This window comes from Neomonachus schauinslandi, chromosome 3 (genome assembly GCF_002201575.2).
Source record: "Neomonachus schauinslandi chromosome 3, ASM220157v2, whole genome shotgun sequence".
Taxonomy (NCBI): Eukaryota; Metazoa; Chordata; class Mammalia; order Carnivora; family Phocidae; genus Neomonachus; species Neomonachus schauinslandi.
In genome coordinates this window covers 185,518,198-185,534,519 of record NC_058405.1, presented here as the reverse complement: position 1 = coordinate 185,534,519, position 16,322 = coordinate 185,518,198, and the positions used below count along the sequence as shown (strand labels likewise).

Here is a 16,322-nt window from a genome sequence, read left to right as displayed (position 1 = left end):
TCGAAAGATGCTACACGTGTAATCAAACTAAACGAAGCCATAAAAGGAATAGAAATCATAATAAAAACAAGGACACTAAAAACCAAAAACTAAAAATTAACAGGCTGATTTTAAAAAGCTCCAAACAGAACTTTTAAAACTTAAAAATAAAACCCAAACCCTCACAGTCGGAAGGAGTATTAAACAGCCGATTATGAACAGCTACAAGAAGATTAGTAAACTCACAGATGTTTTTGAGGAAGTGCTGGAATACATCACTGGCAGAAAAGGACATGGAGAAAAAGTAAAGAAAGACAGAATAACATGGCAGGTTTCTAACAGGAGTTCTAGGAAAGATTGGAGAGAATCAGAGACAGCAGAGAAGAATTTCCAAATGGAAGAACGACACTGAGTCCCCAGCAACATAATAAAGATGAACCAACTCTTAGACTGACTGCAGTAAAATTGCAGAATGCCAAAGTCAAAAATCAGGTCTCAAAAGCAACCAGAGTGAAAAGCCATGCAAAGCTCCCTCAGGCGGCAGAGGGGACAGGCTGGAGGTCAAAGAGCCAGAGGCAGGGAGAAGCATTCCAAGTAACTCCCTGTCCCGGGTAGTGGGAAGAAGGTTGTGGGGATGGAGACAAGGGAACAATATGGACAAAGTTCTCCATCCGTGAGGGGTACAACGGTCCACACAGTTGCTCTGAAGTCAGAAGCAGCTACTTTCCTCATCCTCGTTCCCACAGCCCTCGACTCTCCCCACCGAGAAGCGTGAGTCCCCTAGCGGGGCTGTGGTGAGGTCTGCTCTTTACACAAACTCCTCGAGGCCCTGGAGCAGGTGTAAGTCATCTTTTGTGCCCCAGTGCCTAGCACAACACGTGGTACGGGGCGGGGGCCTACTGAATGCGTAACTGACTTCTCATGAATCACTTATTCGCTCTTTGTGGCCTATTCCTTGCCCTGTGAAGAGATCTCCAAACCTCAGTTTGAGAAATGACTCTCAGTCAGCCCCGGATTCACTGGATTGCATATTAAAGGCAGTTGCAACAGAAAAAAAGAAGGTCCATGGTGGAGACTGGTAGCACCTGTCAGCGCTGGGGGAGAGGCCTCCCATCTCTTAGGTGCAGACGTGACCAGCTTTTGCGAGGCTGAAGGCATAACTTGAGTGGAGAGCTTTACTAATCTAGCTTGAGACACAAGACACAAGACATAAGAAGAGGGCAGCTTCTTTCTTCTAATGACCTTGGAGCTTTAAGAATGTTTACCTGAGAACTGTACCCTGCAGGCTAGAAGAGGCAGGGTCCAAGTCTGGCCAGATATCAGATATGGGCAAGTCCCAGGGCCTGTCCTCCCTGGAGCCCAGGGGCAAGTATGAGCCCCTTTATGCAGATGGAGAACAGGATGACATGGAGCCAAAAATTGAGGTTATCAGGATGTTTCCAGGGAAGGAAGCTGAGAAGAGAGTCCAGGGAAAATAAAAGCAGAGTGCCTATTTTCAGGGCCACTCCATTTGAAGGGAAAGACCACTGGGGAGAACTGTCCCAACAGTCTCAGTACTTATTCACACTTTCTTCACTGACAGACTGAATTTGGCAGAGCTAAATATTAAAATGACTATGAATTATACTGTGGGAAATACCCAGGTAAAAGTAGTAGTTTCAATAATCAATTGTATCAAACTAGTCTTCAGATATCAAGCTAATTTCTTTCATATGGGGAACCTTCTCGCTCTGGTGCTCTCGCATTCATGTTACTTGGCTGAGGCAACATAGACTCCTTAGGGCCTGGGGCGGAACAGCCGCATTTCCCGAACACCACTCTTACACCAATACTGGGGAAATGACCCTGAAAGTGGACAGAGGAACACACACAGGGCGAGCCCAGGGGAGAGCAGAAAGTCACAGTCAAGGTCATGGGATTCTCCACGCTTCACTTCGCAATTCACACATGGGCAGAGGAGGCTGCCTTTAGACAGAGGGCATCTCGCACAGCCGAGGGCTGCCGAAGGCATGTGCACCAGCCTCTTCCCTACTCATGCTCCGTTAGGTGCAGCCACAGCTCATGGATGCAGTCTTGATGGCACTGGGAAAACAGGATGGAAGTCATGAGGTAATTTTTCTGTTTGGGAAGGAGAGGCAATGCGTACTTACTGTGGGCACTTTATGTGCTAGGCTGTGATCATGTCTTTTAACATGTCATTCCAATCCCCAGGACCATCACTCCCCCAGTTATGGCAGAAGGTCTCATTAGTCCCACAGTTCTTAACAGATGAAGAAACCTGAGGCTCAGAGGTTAAGGAATTTGTCCACAAATTGATAATGAAGCCCAACACTGCCTCTCGCAGGACAAGCAGAGAGGGGTCACTGACACGTTTGATTGCCACAGTTTCCCAGATCAGGGCTCCTATTCAGTTTCCTATACAAATGCTTTTATTTCCATGTCTCTGGGGGCCAAAGCTTATCCATATGCACAACCCCTAACTTCTCCTGATAACATGCTAGGAGTTGGGGATCAGGCCAAGAAACAGAGCTAGGCTATTTTCTCCTCTCCGCTCCAAAGATTACTTAAGTTGTTGTCACTGCACCTCTGAACTGCTAAGACACGAACCCAAAGGAAGGCAGGCCAGTGTCGCCCTCCCACCGAAGGAGAAGGCTGCCAACCTCTTTCCCAAAGAGCAGGGAGTCGGGCCAGAACTGGAGTCTGTCAACACCCCTGGGCTTCAGGCTCTGCTTCTGCGGCCACAGTCTGCTTGTGTGGGGCTGCCATCCACTGCCAGCCAGCAGGCACCGACCCAGGGAGCGCAGGGTGGCACGGACAGGCGGCTTACGGCTGACGTCTCTCTGACTCCCTAGCGATGCGTGCACCTGCCCCCAAGGGACTCACTCAGTGGTCCCCACCAGTCCCTGGACCCGAGAAGTGCAGCCCTACTTCTCTGCTGAATCCGGCATCATGAGACGCCGCGATGGTGTCTCTGACCCAACAGCCTAGAAACCCTGCAACTTCCAGAAACAGTGCCGTCCAAGAGGAAAAACGGTGGTGTTAAGGGCGCTTGGTCAATCTTTCCTAAATGATTACTTCGGTAGAACTGAAGGTACATGACAGCTTACTACGGCATCCTCTAAAGATAAATGACAAACAAGCGTAAGGCCTTGAAAGTGATATGAATGGAGATTTTGGTCAGGAAGGCACCTGGTAACCCATCTCCCCCACCCCCCCCCCCCCCCCCCCACGGGGGTTCTCCAGGAAGACCCAAGTTTCTCTTCTGGAATGTCCAAGACAGTCCCACTGGCATGTGCTTATTGGATTCCTTCCGGTGGGTACCATTAAATAGCTCGCATATTTAAACAATTAGTCCTCAAGTCCAGGTTGGGACTGTCCCTGTCACTGACTGGGGTTTCTGAAATAGCGACGCGGGACCACAACTGTCGTTCATCTACTCTCTTCTCAGAGCGAATGTGATCATGGTGACAAGAGTCACTCCTCACGCGGCTGTGGCCAGTGACCTGGAGCAAGTTCCGTCCACTCCCTAGACTTCAGCTTCTGCAAATACACGCGTGGTAACAACGGAGAAGACTCTTCAGGGTGCTATGTGGATGACACAGGACAAGGGTAACGTCCCCAGGGGTGTGCAGACGCCCAGCGGGGGCGCACTGGTAGCTACCATCATCATCACTGTCACTGTCATCAGCGGGCACGCGCTGTGTCACCGACAGAACCACACAGGAGGGCAGTCTGTGGTGAAGGCAAAAGCTGCTGTAACAGCCTGCCAGGTGCCGCCTTCCTAATAATAAGATCACCAACCTGAATCCCTGTAAGTACCCAGAAGTCCCCCGATTATAAAATTCACAAGGTAGACTAACACAACAAAACCCATTCACAGAAGGGCAGTCAGACAGGACAGCACGAGCCAGAGTCACACACAGTGAACCAAATTAGCAAGTGTGGTATTGGAGACGGGCGGCGGCGGCGGCGGCGGCGGCGGCGGGGGGGTCCCCTAGAGGAAAACCGAAGTCTGGAAAGGAAGGTTTGCTTCTGAACAGACGTCTAATACCTCCCATACAAGCACTTCAAGTCCTATATTTAGGAGCCAAAGAGATTTTATAGGAGAAACAGTTTTGTGTCAGCTATTTCCCAGTGGAGCCCCCCAAAGTGTGATTCCCTTCCTGACAAGCCTTTGTCAGCGAAGCCCGCTGTGAGAGAGCCCACAGGTGCACCCCTTGCCGCGGGACGGGCGAGGGGACGCTCTTTCCCACCGAGTGGCTTACTTGTTGCTGTCGCGGTGCTCGTAGATGTGACATCCTTGAGGCCGTCCAGTCTCATGATCCAGAGTGAAAGCAAGTTTTAGCTGCAGAAAGAGAGAAGAGAGAAAGAATGAAGTCTAGGCAGCATGTGCTATTCATCCTGGCCGCTGAAATGAGGAAAAAGTCAAGCAAAATGCCATTCCCTCCAGCTGACATGTTGCGGAGAGCCCAGGCCTGCTACCTCGGGGAAGAGTCACGTCTTACAGGGACTCTGTCATCAGTGGGGATCACTAGGGGGACTCTACTTACTCATTCAGCATGTAACCAATGATTAGGCACTTACTTTGTGCCAGACACTGGGCTAGCTGATGGGGAAAGAACAGTGTAGAGAAGCAGAAAGGGGCCTTCTTCATGGATCTTACCGTCTGGTCGAAAAGACAGGTATCAATCATGTACCCACATGGATGAGTGAATGAATGAATATCAAACCTCCAATTAAAATAGGTTCTCTGAAGCAGGAAAAAGACTCCTGCATTTCTACAGCAGTAAATAACCTGATCCAGACTGGCAATGAGGGAAGCAGGAGGGGAGGACGGGGAGAGGAGAAGGTTCTCCTTGGCAGAGAGCACAGCATGTACAGAGGCCCTGAGGCAGGAGTCTGGGAACTGAAGGATGGTTGGTAAGCTGGAACGCAGCAGCTACAGGGGACACGGCGGGCAGTGATGCTGGAGAGGGAGGCCGGGGCAGAACACGCAGAACCTGGCTGGCCACGTTAGAATTTTTGACCTTTACCTTCACAGCAAAGGAAAGCCTTTGCTAAGGAAAGGGTGGGTGACATGATCAAAGTTATGTTTTAGCAAGACCCCGCTGGCTACTGTGTAGAGAACAGGCTATAGGGGTGACAGCAGAAGCAGGAGTCATGCAGGAGGCTACCTAGCAGCACAGGTGAGTGGGGCTGGGGGCTGGGGGGGGGGGAGGGAGGGGCGTGCAGGGTGGCGAGAGGGAGAGAAATGGACACTTTTAAGATCTACCTTAGAAATACCATATGATCTCACTCAGATGTGGAATTTAAGAAACAAAGCAGATGAACATAGGGGGGTAATAAAAGAGAGAGGCAAACTATAAAACAGACCCTTAACTATAGAGAACAAAGTGAGCATTGCCAGAGGGGAGGTGGATGGGGGATGGGCTAAGTGGGTGATGAGGATTAAAGAGGGCACTTGTGATGAGTACTGGGTGTTATATGTAAGTGATAGATCACAAATTCTACTCCTGAAACTAATATTACACTATCTGTTAACTAGAATTTTATTTTTTTAAAAGATTTTTTATTTTTTTGAGAGAGAGAGTGCTGGGGGCGGGGAGGGGCAGAGGGAGAGGGAGAGAGAGTCCCAAGAGGACTCCACACTGAGCATGGAGCTCGATCTCACCACTCCGAGATCACGACCTGAGCCGAAAACAAGAGTTGGACACCCAACTGACGGTGCCACTTGGGCGCCCCTAACTAACTAGAATTTTAAATAAAAACTTGAAAAAAAAAAAAGTTTTAGAAGCAAAGTTGACAGGATATGCTGATGTTAGGGAGTGGTGAGATTGGAAAAGAAGAAATCCAAGACGGTTCAAGTTTTTGATCTGAACAATCGGGTAGGTTCCATTGCTGAGCGGGAAGACTGAATCTGGGGGTAGCCAGAAAGCCAAAAGTTTGGACATGTTAACTTTGAGGCACTCAGTAGCTTTCTCTGATTAGGGATGATCAGGAACAAGAATCTGGTAATGAGGTCTTGGTTTCTTTCTGGATTCCGGAGGAGAGAGCTCAGGTGGGTGCAGAACTCCTTCTGTGTCACCGGGAAGCCAGAATTCAGGGAAGTCGTGCGTGTCCTGCTAGACCTGAGGTGGTTATGGCAGCTTTAACATTTCTAAACCTAGAGCCAATTATTAGATTTACAAATTCACCAGGTTTTTAAATGGCCAGGGAAATTTTAACTAAAATTAACTGCACATTAGGAGGATACATTATTGTAACTTTTTTTTTTTTTAAACTGCAAGGCTGTTAACACAGATCTGCATCATTAGAGGCTGGACGATTTTTCTCTTCCTGAGAGGGAAAAGAGCTCGTAGGAATGGCTTGTCCTCTTACTGACCCAGATGAAAATACAAAAACAGAAACAAGCCCTTCTTCACCATCATGAAGCCAGGAACTTCAAGTCAAAGGCATGTTTTCCCTACAGAACCCTGCTTGGACCTTCCCAGCCCTCTTCAGCGAAACAGAAAATAATTGTTTTAAGAATCTCTTAACTATACCATTTTCTCGTTACCTCTCTCTTTGTGGCTGAGGCCAGGCCTATATTCATTTCAAACACTGCTCTGCTTAGAAATTTTCAAATCCTTTGGCTCAGTGATTTATGAATTTATGGCTTAGAAAAATTATCATAAATGGAAGAGGAAAAGTTTTTTTGTGAAACTGTTCACTTCAGTATCGTTGATTGGAAAGACTCTAAAAGACCAGCAATAGCAGAGTGGTTAGGTAAACTACACCACAGTCACATGCAGAACAGCAGCCATTAAACTGTTTATGAAGGATTTTGGGGCGCCTGGGTGGCTCAGTCGGGTAATCGACTGCCTTCGGCTCAGGTCATGATCCTGGAGTCCCCAGATGGAATCCCGCATCGGGCTCCCTGCTTGGCAGGCTGCCTGCTTCTCCCTCTGACCCTCCCCTGTCTCATGCTCTCTCTCTCTCTCTCTCTCAAATAAATAAATAAAATCTTAAAAAAAAATCAAAACTGTTTATGAAGGATTTTGATTAATCTGGGAAAATATTTGGGTTAGCTGGAAAAAAGCTGGATGCATACCTGATTATAGCCCAAGAAAACTATGTAAAACAGAACAGAACAAAGACTGCATAGAAGAAAGACTGGAAGGAACGATGGCAACAGTGTCCCTTTCCTTTCTTTGCGTTTTCCAAATCCTTTATGATAAATACGAGGAGCCACAAGCCACAGTCCTTAGTCATGAAGGAATTAGGGGAAATTTCATTCTTGAGGTCAAGAAACTGTGTAAATACCAATTCAACACTTAGGTGAGTGAGTAGAAGCAGTGATGGGGTGGGGGGAGGGAATGGGACAGAAGAGCACTCATATTTACTGAATGGAAAACTCATATTTATGGAATGCCTACCAAGTAAAGGCTCTCCTTTACCCTGACCACAACCATTTGAATTAGGTATTACGATTTCCTTTTTACAGGGGAGGAACTTGAGGCTAAGAAAGGTTAAGTAATTTGTCCAAACCACAATTAGAATTTCAGCTAAAACCCATGCTCTTTCCACCTCACCAGAATTAGAGGACTCGGTGATGGTCTGGATGTGAAGCCCGCCAGGGAGGGAGGTGTCAAAAATAATGTTTAAGGTGCTCTGTCTTGGGCAGCAGGGCAGATGGTGCTGCTACTCATTGCGACAAGGAGGAACAGCGGGTTTGGAAGGAGAGCTTGAGTTTAGTTTGGGAGTGCTGATTTTAAGGTATCTGAGAGGCATCTTAGTGGAGATGAAGAGTAGGCAGCTTGTATAGACAATTCTGAATTTTATAGGCAAGATTGTTATCTGGAGGTGCAAAATTTGGAAGCCTCTGGATGGTAAGTAAGATGGTGACTAAAGTCACTGGTGTGGATGAGAACGCCCCCAAGAGAGTATGTAGAGTAAAAATGAGGTCTTTGATAGCACAGCTGGATTTCGGAGCAGTGCAACGGAGGTTAAGGGCAATGGAGTTTTGAGTTACGACGTTACAGGAGCCAAGAGGAGAACATATCTCAAGGAGGGAGCAGTCAGCAGCATTAAATCCTTCTAAGAGGTCAAGTAAGAGAGGAACAAGCATTCAAAACAAAGAGTCCATTGGATTTAGCAACAAGGACTCTCAGGAGGGTGGTAGGAGCAGAGACCAGGGTGTGATGGGTGAAAAACGAGTAGAAGGTAAGGAAGTGGGGATCATGAGTAATTTTAGCAAATTAGACAGTGGTGGGGGAAGAGTCAAGATGAATGGATTGGAACAGGACCAGACAGGAGGATGTCGGCTGAAAGGAAAGCGTATCCTAAGACAACAGGCCGTTTAAATGCGGATATAAAAGAAGCACTACAGAGGGCGGGCTCGAAGACAAAGGAGAGATGGAGGTAACTAAAGAGTCAAGGTGGCCGAGATGACCGGAGGGACGGGAAACCAACACACAAGTGGATGACCCTTCCTGCACCGGAGAGTAGGCAAGGCTGGGCAGGGATGTGGATATATCTGTGGATCTGGCGGATCTGGGGGGGGGGGGGACAAGATGGGTGATGGTGGCGGTTTGGAATGTTCCAGTCTGATTTTTGTTCTTTTCTGAGAATTAGGAGGTCAAATAATCCACAAGGAATGGAGGGTTTGGTGAGGGAAGGAAAAGAGTTTGGAGGAAAGTGATGAAGGCTTGAAATTGTTTCTTTGGAGAACAGGAAAAACCATTGACCAGGGAAGAGCATGAGGGTTGCCAGGGAGCATTAATGGTCCAGCTGAGGCCACAGGAACTGAAGTTACTGTAGCAACCATCTGCCCAGATGTTGATTTTTTTTTTTTTCTAGCAACTTAGACATTGGCATGAAGAAAGGTAGGTTGGTCCAAAGCTGAGCATTTGCCAGGAAGGTCTGAGGGAAGAATAATGGAGCAAGGGAGTAGAGATATGATATTGGCAACAGATGGGCCAGGGACTCTAAGGGGCAACAGGCAAGAAATAAAAATGAAAGGGGCTGATTGGAAGAAAAAAGAAAGATCTGGGTGACAGATGTCTTGTTTGGAGCTAATATTTATTGAGCATGTTTATCAGTCCTCAATCCTCTATTTAAAGAGCCCCGTGAGGTTGGTTCCTATCCATCTGTTACACAGGAGTTTTAAGTATTTTTAGCCCAAATTAGCAAATCAGTCACAGAACTAAAATGTGAGCCACGTTGCTAACCACTGGACAACACTGGCCTCCTGAGTGTCCACGAGGTCATGGAGAGGAACTGTGAGAGTCACTGCGTGAGGGAGGGGGAGGCACTGGAGACTGTGGTCAGAGAGTAAGTCCTGTCTGACCTTGGACATGGGGCAGTCAGTCTCAAGATATGAGAAGTCAAGGAATGGAGAATTGGGAGGTTGGGGTGAAAAGGTCCTCCATGAGAGGTCTGAAATTCACCCAGGATGATAATACGATGTTTCCCAGACAAACTAATCCACAAAGTGTGTCACTACAGGGGTTCAGGGGTGTTGGTAGGTACCCACTATGTGCAAAGTTCAAGACAAGAATGAAGAAGTCCAAGCAGCCCATGCAGCAGACCTAGATGCATATCCAGTGGTCCTTTTCTCCTTCCCAATGACACCCTACATTTATTCAGCTAGTTACCCGCCCACACAGGCCACGGAATCCAGGGGGAAGCAGATCCAGTTTCCGGGGCTGGGCCTGACAGTTCTAAGGCAACCTTGTACACCTCTCAGTAACTGATCAGGAACCCAAGCCAATCAGCGCCTGGCATTTCCTGGCCCCAGGAACTGGTTCAGGAAAGGCCATGTGACCTAAACGAAGCCAATGGGATATGAGGGGATGTTTGCTGAGTGCTTCTGGGCATGAGGGGCCAGAGCTGTTGCAACAGCTTGCTCTCAGCCTGAGAAGGAAGCCAACTCACAGAAGCAGCAGCCTTTAGAGAGCCGCAGAAGAGCAGAGCCAGAGCCTTGGTCGAGCCATACCCGGTCTCTGCCGGCCTTCTAGACCTCTACTGTTCTTCTGTAACTGCACATCATTTCTCCCAAGGACACAGACACATAATACGTCTACCCACTTCTTGGTGCCACTCTCCACAATGCAGCTGAGTTATCTTTCTAAAACACAAGCCTGATGAAACTTCCTTCTTTAAGTATCTTCGATGGCTTCCTGCTGTCTATTTGCCACAGGTATGAGAATGAGTCAAACAGCCTGGGATCTCTGGGGGTTGGCTGCTCACATGAACAAAAATGGACTGTAACGGAGGGATGGTGAGGGGGGCGTGCACTGAGGAGAGGGTACCAACCAGGGAGGACCTCAGAGCAGGTGACAGGAGTCTTTTTCTTTTTTTTTTTTAAGATTTTATTTTATTTATTTGACAGAAAGAGAGAACTTGAGAGAGGGAACACAAGCAGGGAGAGTGGGAGAGGGAGAAGCAGGCTTCCTGCCGAGCATGCAGACCGATGCAGGGCTCGATCCTGGGACCCTGGGATCATGACCTGAGCTGAAGGGAGACGCTTAACGGCTGAGCCACCCAGGCACCCCGACAGGAGTGTTAAGGGAGAAACACAGGCCTGCCTGACAGGGAAGGGTGCCCCCACACCCCCTCTGCTCCTGCTGCAAAATCCATGCACTTGACCCACACTGCAGAGCTCACTATGTGAGCTTGGATCATGCCATGTACTTTCATACCTCTGGCCCTTCCTTATGCCGTGACTACTTCTAGGAGGGCCCTTCCTGTCTACCCCAGCAAGACCCCACACATTCTTTGAGCTTCTCTCTGTGAAAGTCAGCCTTTCACTATTCTGTCCTTTGGTAACTGGAGGCAGGGCCTCTCTCCCCAGTGAGTCCAAGGGCTCAGGGTAGATACCCTTGGCACGCAGTGCCCTCAGCACTGTCCACAACAGATGCTCAGTGCATGTCGCTGAGCTGACCTGCCGACTAGAAAGTTGGAGCGTTTTACCTACTAACAACTGTCCACTCATCTATTACACAGGCAGAGTCTCCCCACTGCAGGTTTCTGCGCTCCTCAGCACGCTCCAATTCTGGCTGGACACATCTGTAGTCACCCAATCTCATCCCTGAGTTTGTTTTGCTTCCTCTCACTTCAGGGAAGAAATTCCGCCTCACCCCTGTGCCCCTCAGTAACTGCCACCAGATGAGAAGCGATGGCTCAAAACCCCTTGGTGCCCAGGTGCTTCCATTTTGCCAGCGCCTTGGAAGATACCCACAGTCAGTCTTTCACTCAAGAATAGTTCCTGACTGTGTCCTGCGAGCCTGGCACAGCAAGGAAGCAGCCAGGCCTACCGGCTACATCAGACCGCAGGGACCGACCCATGGAGTCGCTCGGTTTGGAACAACCATCACTATGACACTTGACGAGGTCCATCTTTCCCTTTTCCAGAGGCAGCTCCACTAGTCAATCTTTGCCCAGAGAGGACAGTTTCCAACTGCCCCCCATTCCTGGAATCGGATGAGGAGAGAAGGAAGCCCAAGAGGCAGTAAGGAGGTCACTCTGTCAGCCTCCAGCAGTGTGGGCGACAAGGACCTGGGCTGGGTGCAAGAGGCCCTTCTTCAGTCCCTCAGGGCTCTGGGGGAGGGGGATGGCCAGGGAGCAGCAGGGCCATGTTTCTTGCAGGTGGCAAGGAAGCCACAAGAGTGACCGGTTCCGGACGGTATGAGCCTCCTCAGGTGGACCTAGGGGCAAGAGGGAGTGCCCCAAGCTAAGCAGCAGAAGGGTCCATGGAGTCACTGAAGGTAACTATTCAAGGAAATGTGACCTTATTTTGTATGCCAATCCAGCGAAGCCAATAGGCCAGACTACATTCATGAGCATAACCGAAAAAGAGTAATGGAACAGGACAGGAAATGGGGGCTAAAGGTGGTGTGCCAGATGTTCCCCTTGGCCAGTGAGCAAATCAGGCCTCAATCGGCTCAGGTGTACAGTTCCACACAGCCGTGTTCCTGGAGAACATCACGCACAGGCCACTTGGCATTAAACCCCATCAGCTGAGGAAGACACCAACTCAGAGCTTCTGGTACTTTTGAGAAAACCTGGCATGACCTTCGGAAGGCAAGAAATACATGAAGACGTTTAGGAGTTGCCTATTTCATCCACAAGAGCTTCGAAATGACCTCCGGTGGGCAACAAGGCGTCTCTGACCATGGCCCAGACGGCCCTTGCAGGCTGGTTCGTGACCGAGGTGGGGACCTGGGCGCCAGGTTCTGAGTCCCTCTCGTGGGGGGTGTCAGGAGGGAGGTGGCTGGTCAAAGTAGAGCCTGGTTCTGTAGCCAGGATCGCTCTAGTTCAAGCCAACATGGGTTCTCCAGGAGGCCTGTGAGCCTCTTTCAATCTGCTAGCTATTAGGACCGAGGTTCAAACGCAGGTCAAGGAGCAGCCTGGGAAGCCTGCAGCTGCCGCACGGTCGGCTCTTGCCTTCCCAGTCCACTGGTCTTGTGGGGTGTCCAACTCTTTCTTCAGCCCAAAGTGGCAAATCCCCTCACACTTCCCACATCTCAGTCATGGCACTTCCAACGCACAGAAGTTACTTCTACCGGAGCCTTGGTTCTGTAATTGAAAAATCTTATTAGAAGGAAATCTTCACGTTCTCCGAGGTGATCTTTAGTTTTTCTTCTTCAGTTTTTCTTGTTTGGTTTGGATCTCCCAAGCATTATTTCTTTTTTTCCATCTCCTCTTTGCTTTCTTTTATAAGACAAAGATGCTGTGGACTTGGCTTCCTCTTGGTTCACAACGATTCTATGGCAATGTATTAAGTTTCTTTCTCCTAAGTCCACTGAAGTCTTTTTGGACTTGGAGAGAGCTTTTTAAGAAAGAACTTGCTCATTCAGCAGGATTTTCCTCCCCACCCCAAGCTCTGGTTCTGACCTGGAAAAAATAAGAGTGAGAAAGAGCAAGAGGATCTTGCAGTCCTCCTGACGCTCAACTTCCCAAACCACAAAAAAGAACCTTGCTCCAGTAACGTAATCATGGAGATTTCTGGCACCTTGGTCTTTCAAGAAAAATACATCCATCTGCTGGCACAGGGAGCCATCGAACTAAATCCTGTTCAGCATGGAGTTCCCGATTCATTAGTGTTGGAAAGTCTATGGCCAGGCTGGCCGCCCCACTGGATGACGCCTCCCTGCAGGGGCGTCTGTAAACCCCACAGCTGTGTTTTCACTTAAGGCCACTTCTCCTGACTCCACTGCACCTTGTTACAGAGGCTCATTCTATTCTCATTAAGGTTAAATATGACAGGACAAGGATTCTTCAATGCTGAGGTTTTACTTGCTCAGAAGAAAAACTGTCAGTCTCTAGAGCTATGGTCGACCCATAGGGAAGGCTGCTCTTGAGCAAGGAACCCATGCCTGTCGCTTCCTGCTAGGTTTGCCTTGGTGAACAAGCATTTCCCAGGAGAGGAAAGCCCTGGCTTCTCCTGCCTGCCTGTCATGCTGCCTCCTCTCCTGGGGCTTATGTCATGGCTCACCAGCAAGGCCGGGGAGTACGGCTCTGCCGGCCACTGCCCCACACGCCCTCTGCCTTTACTACGGGGTGGGACCAGCATCTCCCTTAGCAGAACAGGATTCCCCTGTTCTCCTGATCAGGGCTTACCTGGTCACTGGGCCACATTTGTGCTCCTTAGATTTCTGAGCAATATGACAACAATGAGACTGCAAAGCGTGGTGAGCAAGGGTGCACGTGTCCCATGTAGCCCATCTGCTCATCCCACTCACAGCTGGAGCATTCTGGATGATTCTCATGGCCCTATCTCTCCCCCAAAGCAGGACTGCTGCTTTTCTGATACTGAAGTCAGAAAATATGATGCCCTGTCGCAGGAACTATGCTCACTCTGACAGATGTCATTTTACTTCTGCCTCCTTTCTGCGGTTCTGGTTTTCCGTCTTTCTTTCTATTGAATCCATTTCACTGTTTATTTCCTTTGTTGTAAGTCTTCTCAGATCCTTTTGGGAAACAGAAGAGGGTATGTATAACTAAAATAAGGGTCGTCAAAATATAAGCCAAACAGGGGCGCCTGGGTGGCTCAGTGGTTAAGCGACTGCCTTCGGCTCAGGTCATGATCCTGGAGTCCCGGGATCGAGTCCCGCATCGGGCTCCCTGCTCCGCAGGGAGTCTGCTTCTCCCTCTCCCACTCCCCGTTTGTGTTCCCTCTCTCGCTGTGTCTTTCTCTGTCAAATAAATAAATAAAAAAAATCTTTAAAAAAAAAAAAAAATATAAGCCAAACATACACAAAAATATGAGATCCGGGCAGGTTCAAATACAACCTGATTAAACAATGATCATGACGGCAGGCATTCAGTTCATGGAAGAAAGAAAACGGGACATTCTCATACAATCCTCAGAGCCAGTGATCAAGCTGGCTCTCTTCTTGAAAAAACAGGAGAGAACAGAATGATCTTCCAGGGAATTGGCCTCAGTTTCCAGGGACTTGAGGAGTCGGGGAGTTATATAACTCTAAGCTGGCAGCCAGCAGCTCTGGCCTCGTCTCTGTTCTCTCCCAGACTCTGGGGTGGTGGTGGGGTTCTACTGGCCTTAACTTTTCCACCTGTTAAATGGAGCTGAGTTCCTCTATGGTCATCCTTGTGGTTTGTTTTATGGATGGATGTGAGATACTTTCTCGGTGCACTGGAATAAAGGACTCGTAATAATCCCCGCCCTATCTGGGAGAAGAGAAGCTCTGAAGATTTCGGAAGGACCAGTGCTCACATCTTTGGGTGGTTTAATGAGAGACAAGTGGCAGCGAAGAATTCTCCTGCCTATGGTTGTCTTAGGTAGCCAAGAGCAACTGTCAAAGTTCATGACTCGATTCCATATTAATTCTGCTTCCTTCCTCCCAAAGCCAAAAGTCTGGACACCATATTCTAGGGCAATATTCTAAGGTTGTTTCTGGTCCTGGGGCAGCCAATGTGCCATTCTCCCTGGCTTTGCCTGCAGCAGAGGGCTTAGCAGCAGCCCCTGGCAGAAGAATCATGGCCCACCACCACCTAGTCACAAAATGCCTGTTGGCTTGACAACGCTTACTGGATTGTTCAGAACAATCTGGAAGGGATACCTAGGAGGCCCATACCTGCGGGCACCTGAGGTTCCTATTCTCATCCAAGATAATCACTAGTCTCTTAGCCCTTTTATTTATAAACAACACATCTAATAGATACCATTCTAACTATGGTAAAAACCAAACACCTGGGTGTTGTGAAGTTTGAAGAAAAGTACAGAAAGAAGTTTGCCCCTGAGATGAAATGCAAAGACCAAAAGTATGGACAGAGGTCGGTGGAGGGTGCTAGCAAGGGCCAGGATCCAGTCAGAAGGAAAATGGACAGACTTTCTGTTTGCCTTGCTAACTGAAAAGTCAGCTTTGGTAACAGAGAATCCTTGGATAATCTCACATAGTTGAAAATCATTTAAGAAACGACACATGATGTTAAATGTTACAAAAATAAGTTTCACAAGAATCTTAGGGGAACGTTTTCATTAAGCAGACAGTTGTGTTCCCTCAGCCCTCGTATACTCTTGCTGGGGCTGTGGGCTGGAGCTCGGCGGGGGTTGGGGGGCATCAGAGGCTCTCACAGTCTGCATGGACCTTAGGGGTCCTCTGCTGCTCTAACTTTCTGCCCATTAGACTGGACGAGTTCTCTTTCTAGCGCATCTAAGAGTTCATGCTTTTGCTGTGGCCCTCCGGCCCGGGGTACGGGCTTTACTAGACCAGGAAGGAGGTCATTCCATTTGTGAAAAGGTGCACCTACAAACCGCCCCCCCCTCCCAACACACACACTGGGCAGGAGGCCGCTGGCCTCCTTCTCAGGCTGTCTGGTTTTGAATCCTGACTTTTTTTTTCCCCCCTATTAGCTGTATTCCCTCACGGAATTACTTGACCTGTTTCTGTCTCGGTTTCCTCCTCTGGAAAATGGGAATAATACCAGTACCAATTTCACAGGCTTTTTGTGAAAATTAAATGAGGAAAACCACCTGAGAACAGCACCCGTCTATGGCAAACAGCCAATAAATGTTCCTGTTGCCACAAGACCTGGGGTTATTTCTCGGCATGAACAGAGATCAAAATGGAGACAAGAGCCCGCTGGGACAAGCTGACTGGGACTGGACGGTTCCAAATGTGATCCCTCTTCAACCTGCGGCATTTCTACAGTTGTAGGGTTCACTTCCCTCCCCTGAGCAGTATCTGGGGAGCCAGTCCTCGGCGTGTGGGACTCCCCCAGGGGCTCAGCAGGAGGACGTGATGCTTCGAAGCTTCACGGTGCTCCAGCAGCCCTGGTGCTCTCGGAGGCATGCGGACCCAGGATCTGCCATCACAGGGCAGCCCTGACGGATCTTCTCC

At 48.9% G+C, this 16,322-nt stretch overlaps 1 protein-coding gene across 1 annotated transcript in view; it reads right to left on the bottom strand.

Moving 5' to 3' along the window:
• DIS3L2 (DIS3 like 3'-5' exoribonuclease 2) overlaps nucleotides 1-16,322 on the bottom strand; it is a 349,227-nt gene that overhangs the window by 36,859 nt on the left and 296,046 nt on the right. The window contains exon 15 of the mRNA XM_021690362.2: nucleotides 4,245-4,324. Coding sequence (XP_021546037.2) covers nucleotides 4,245-4,324 — 80 coding nt within the window. The remainder of the gene's footprint in view (nucleotides 1-4,244; nucleotides 4,325-16,322) is intronic.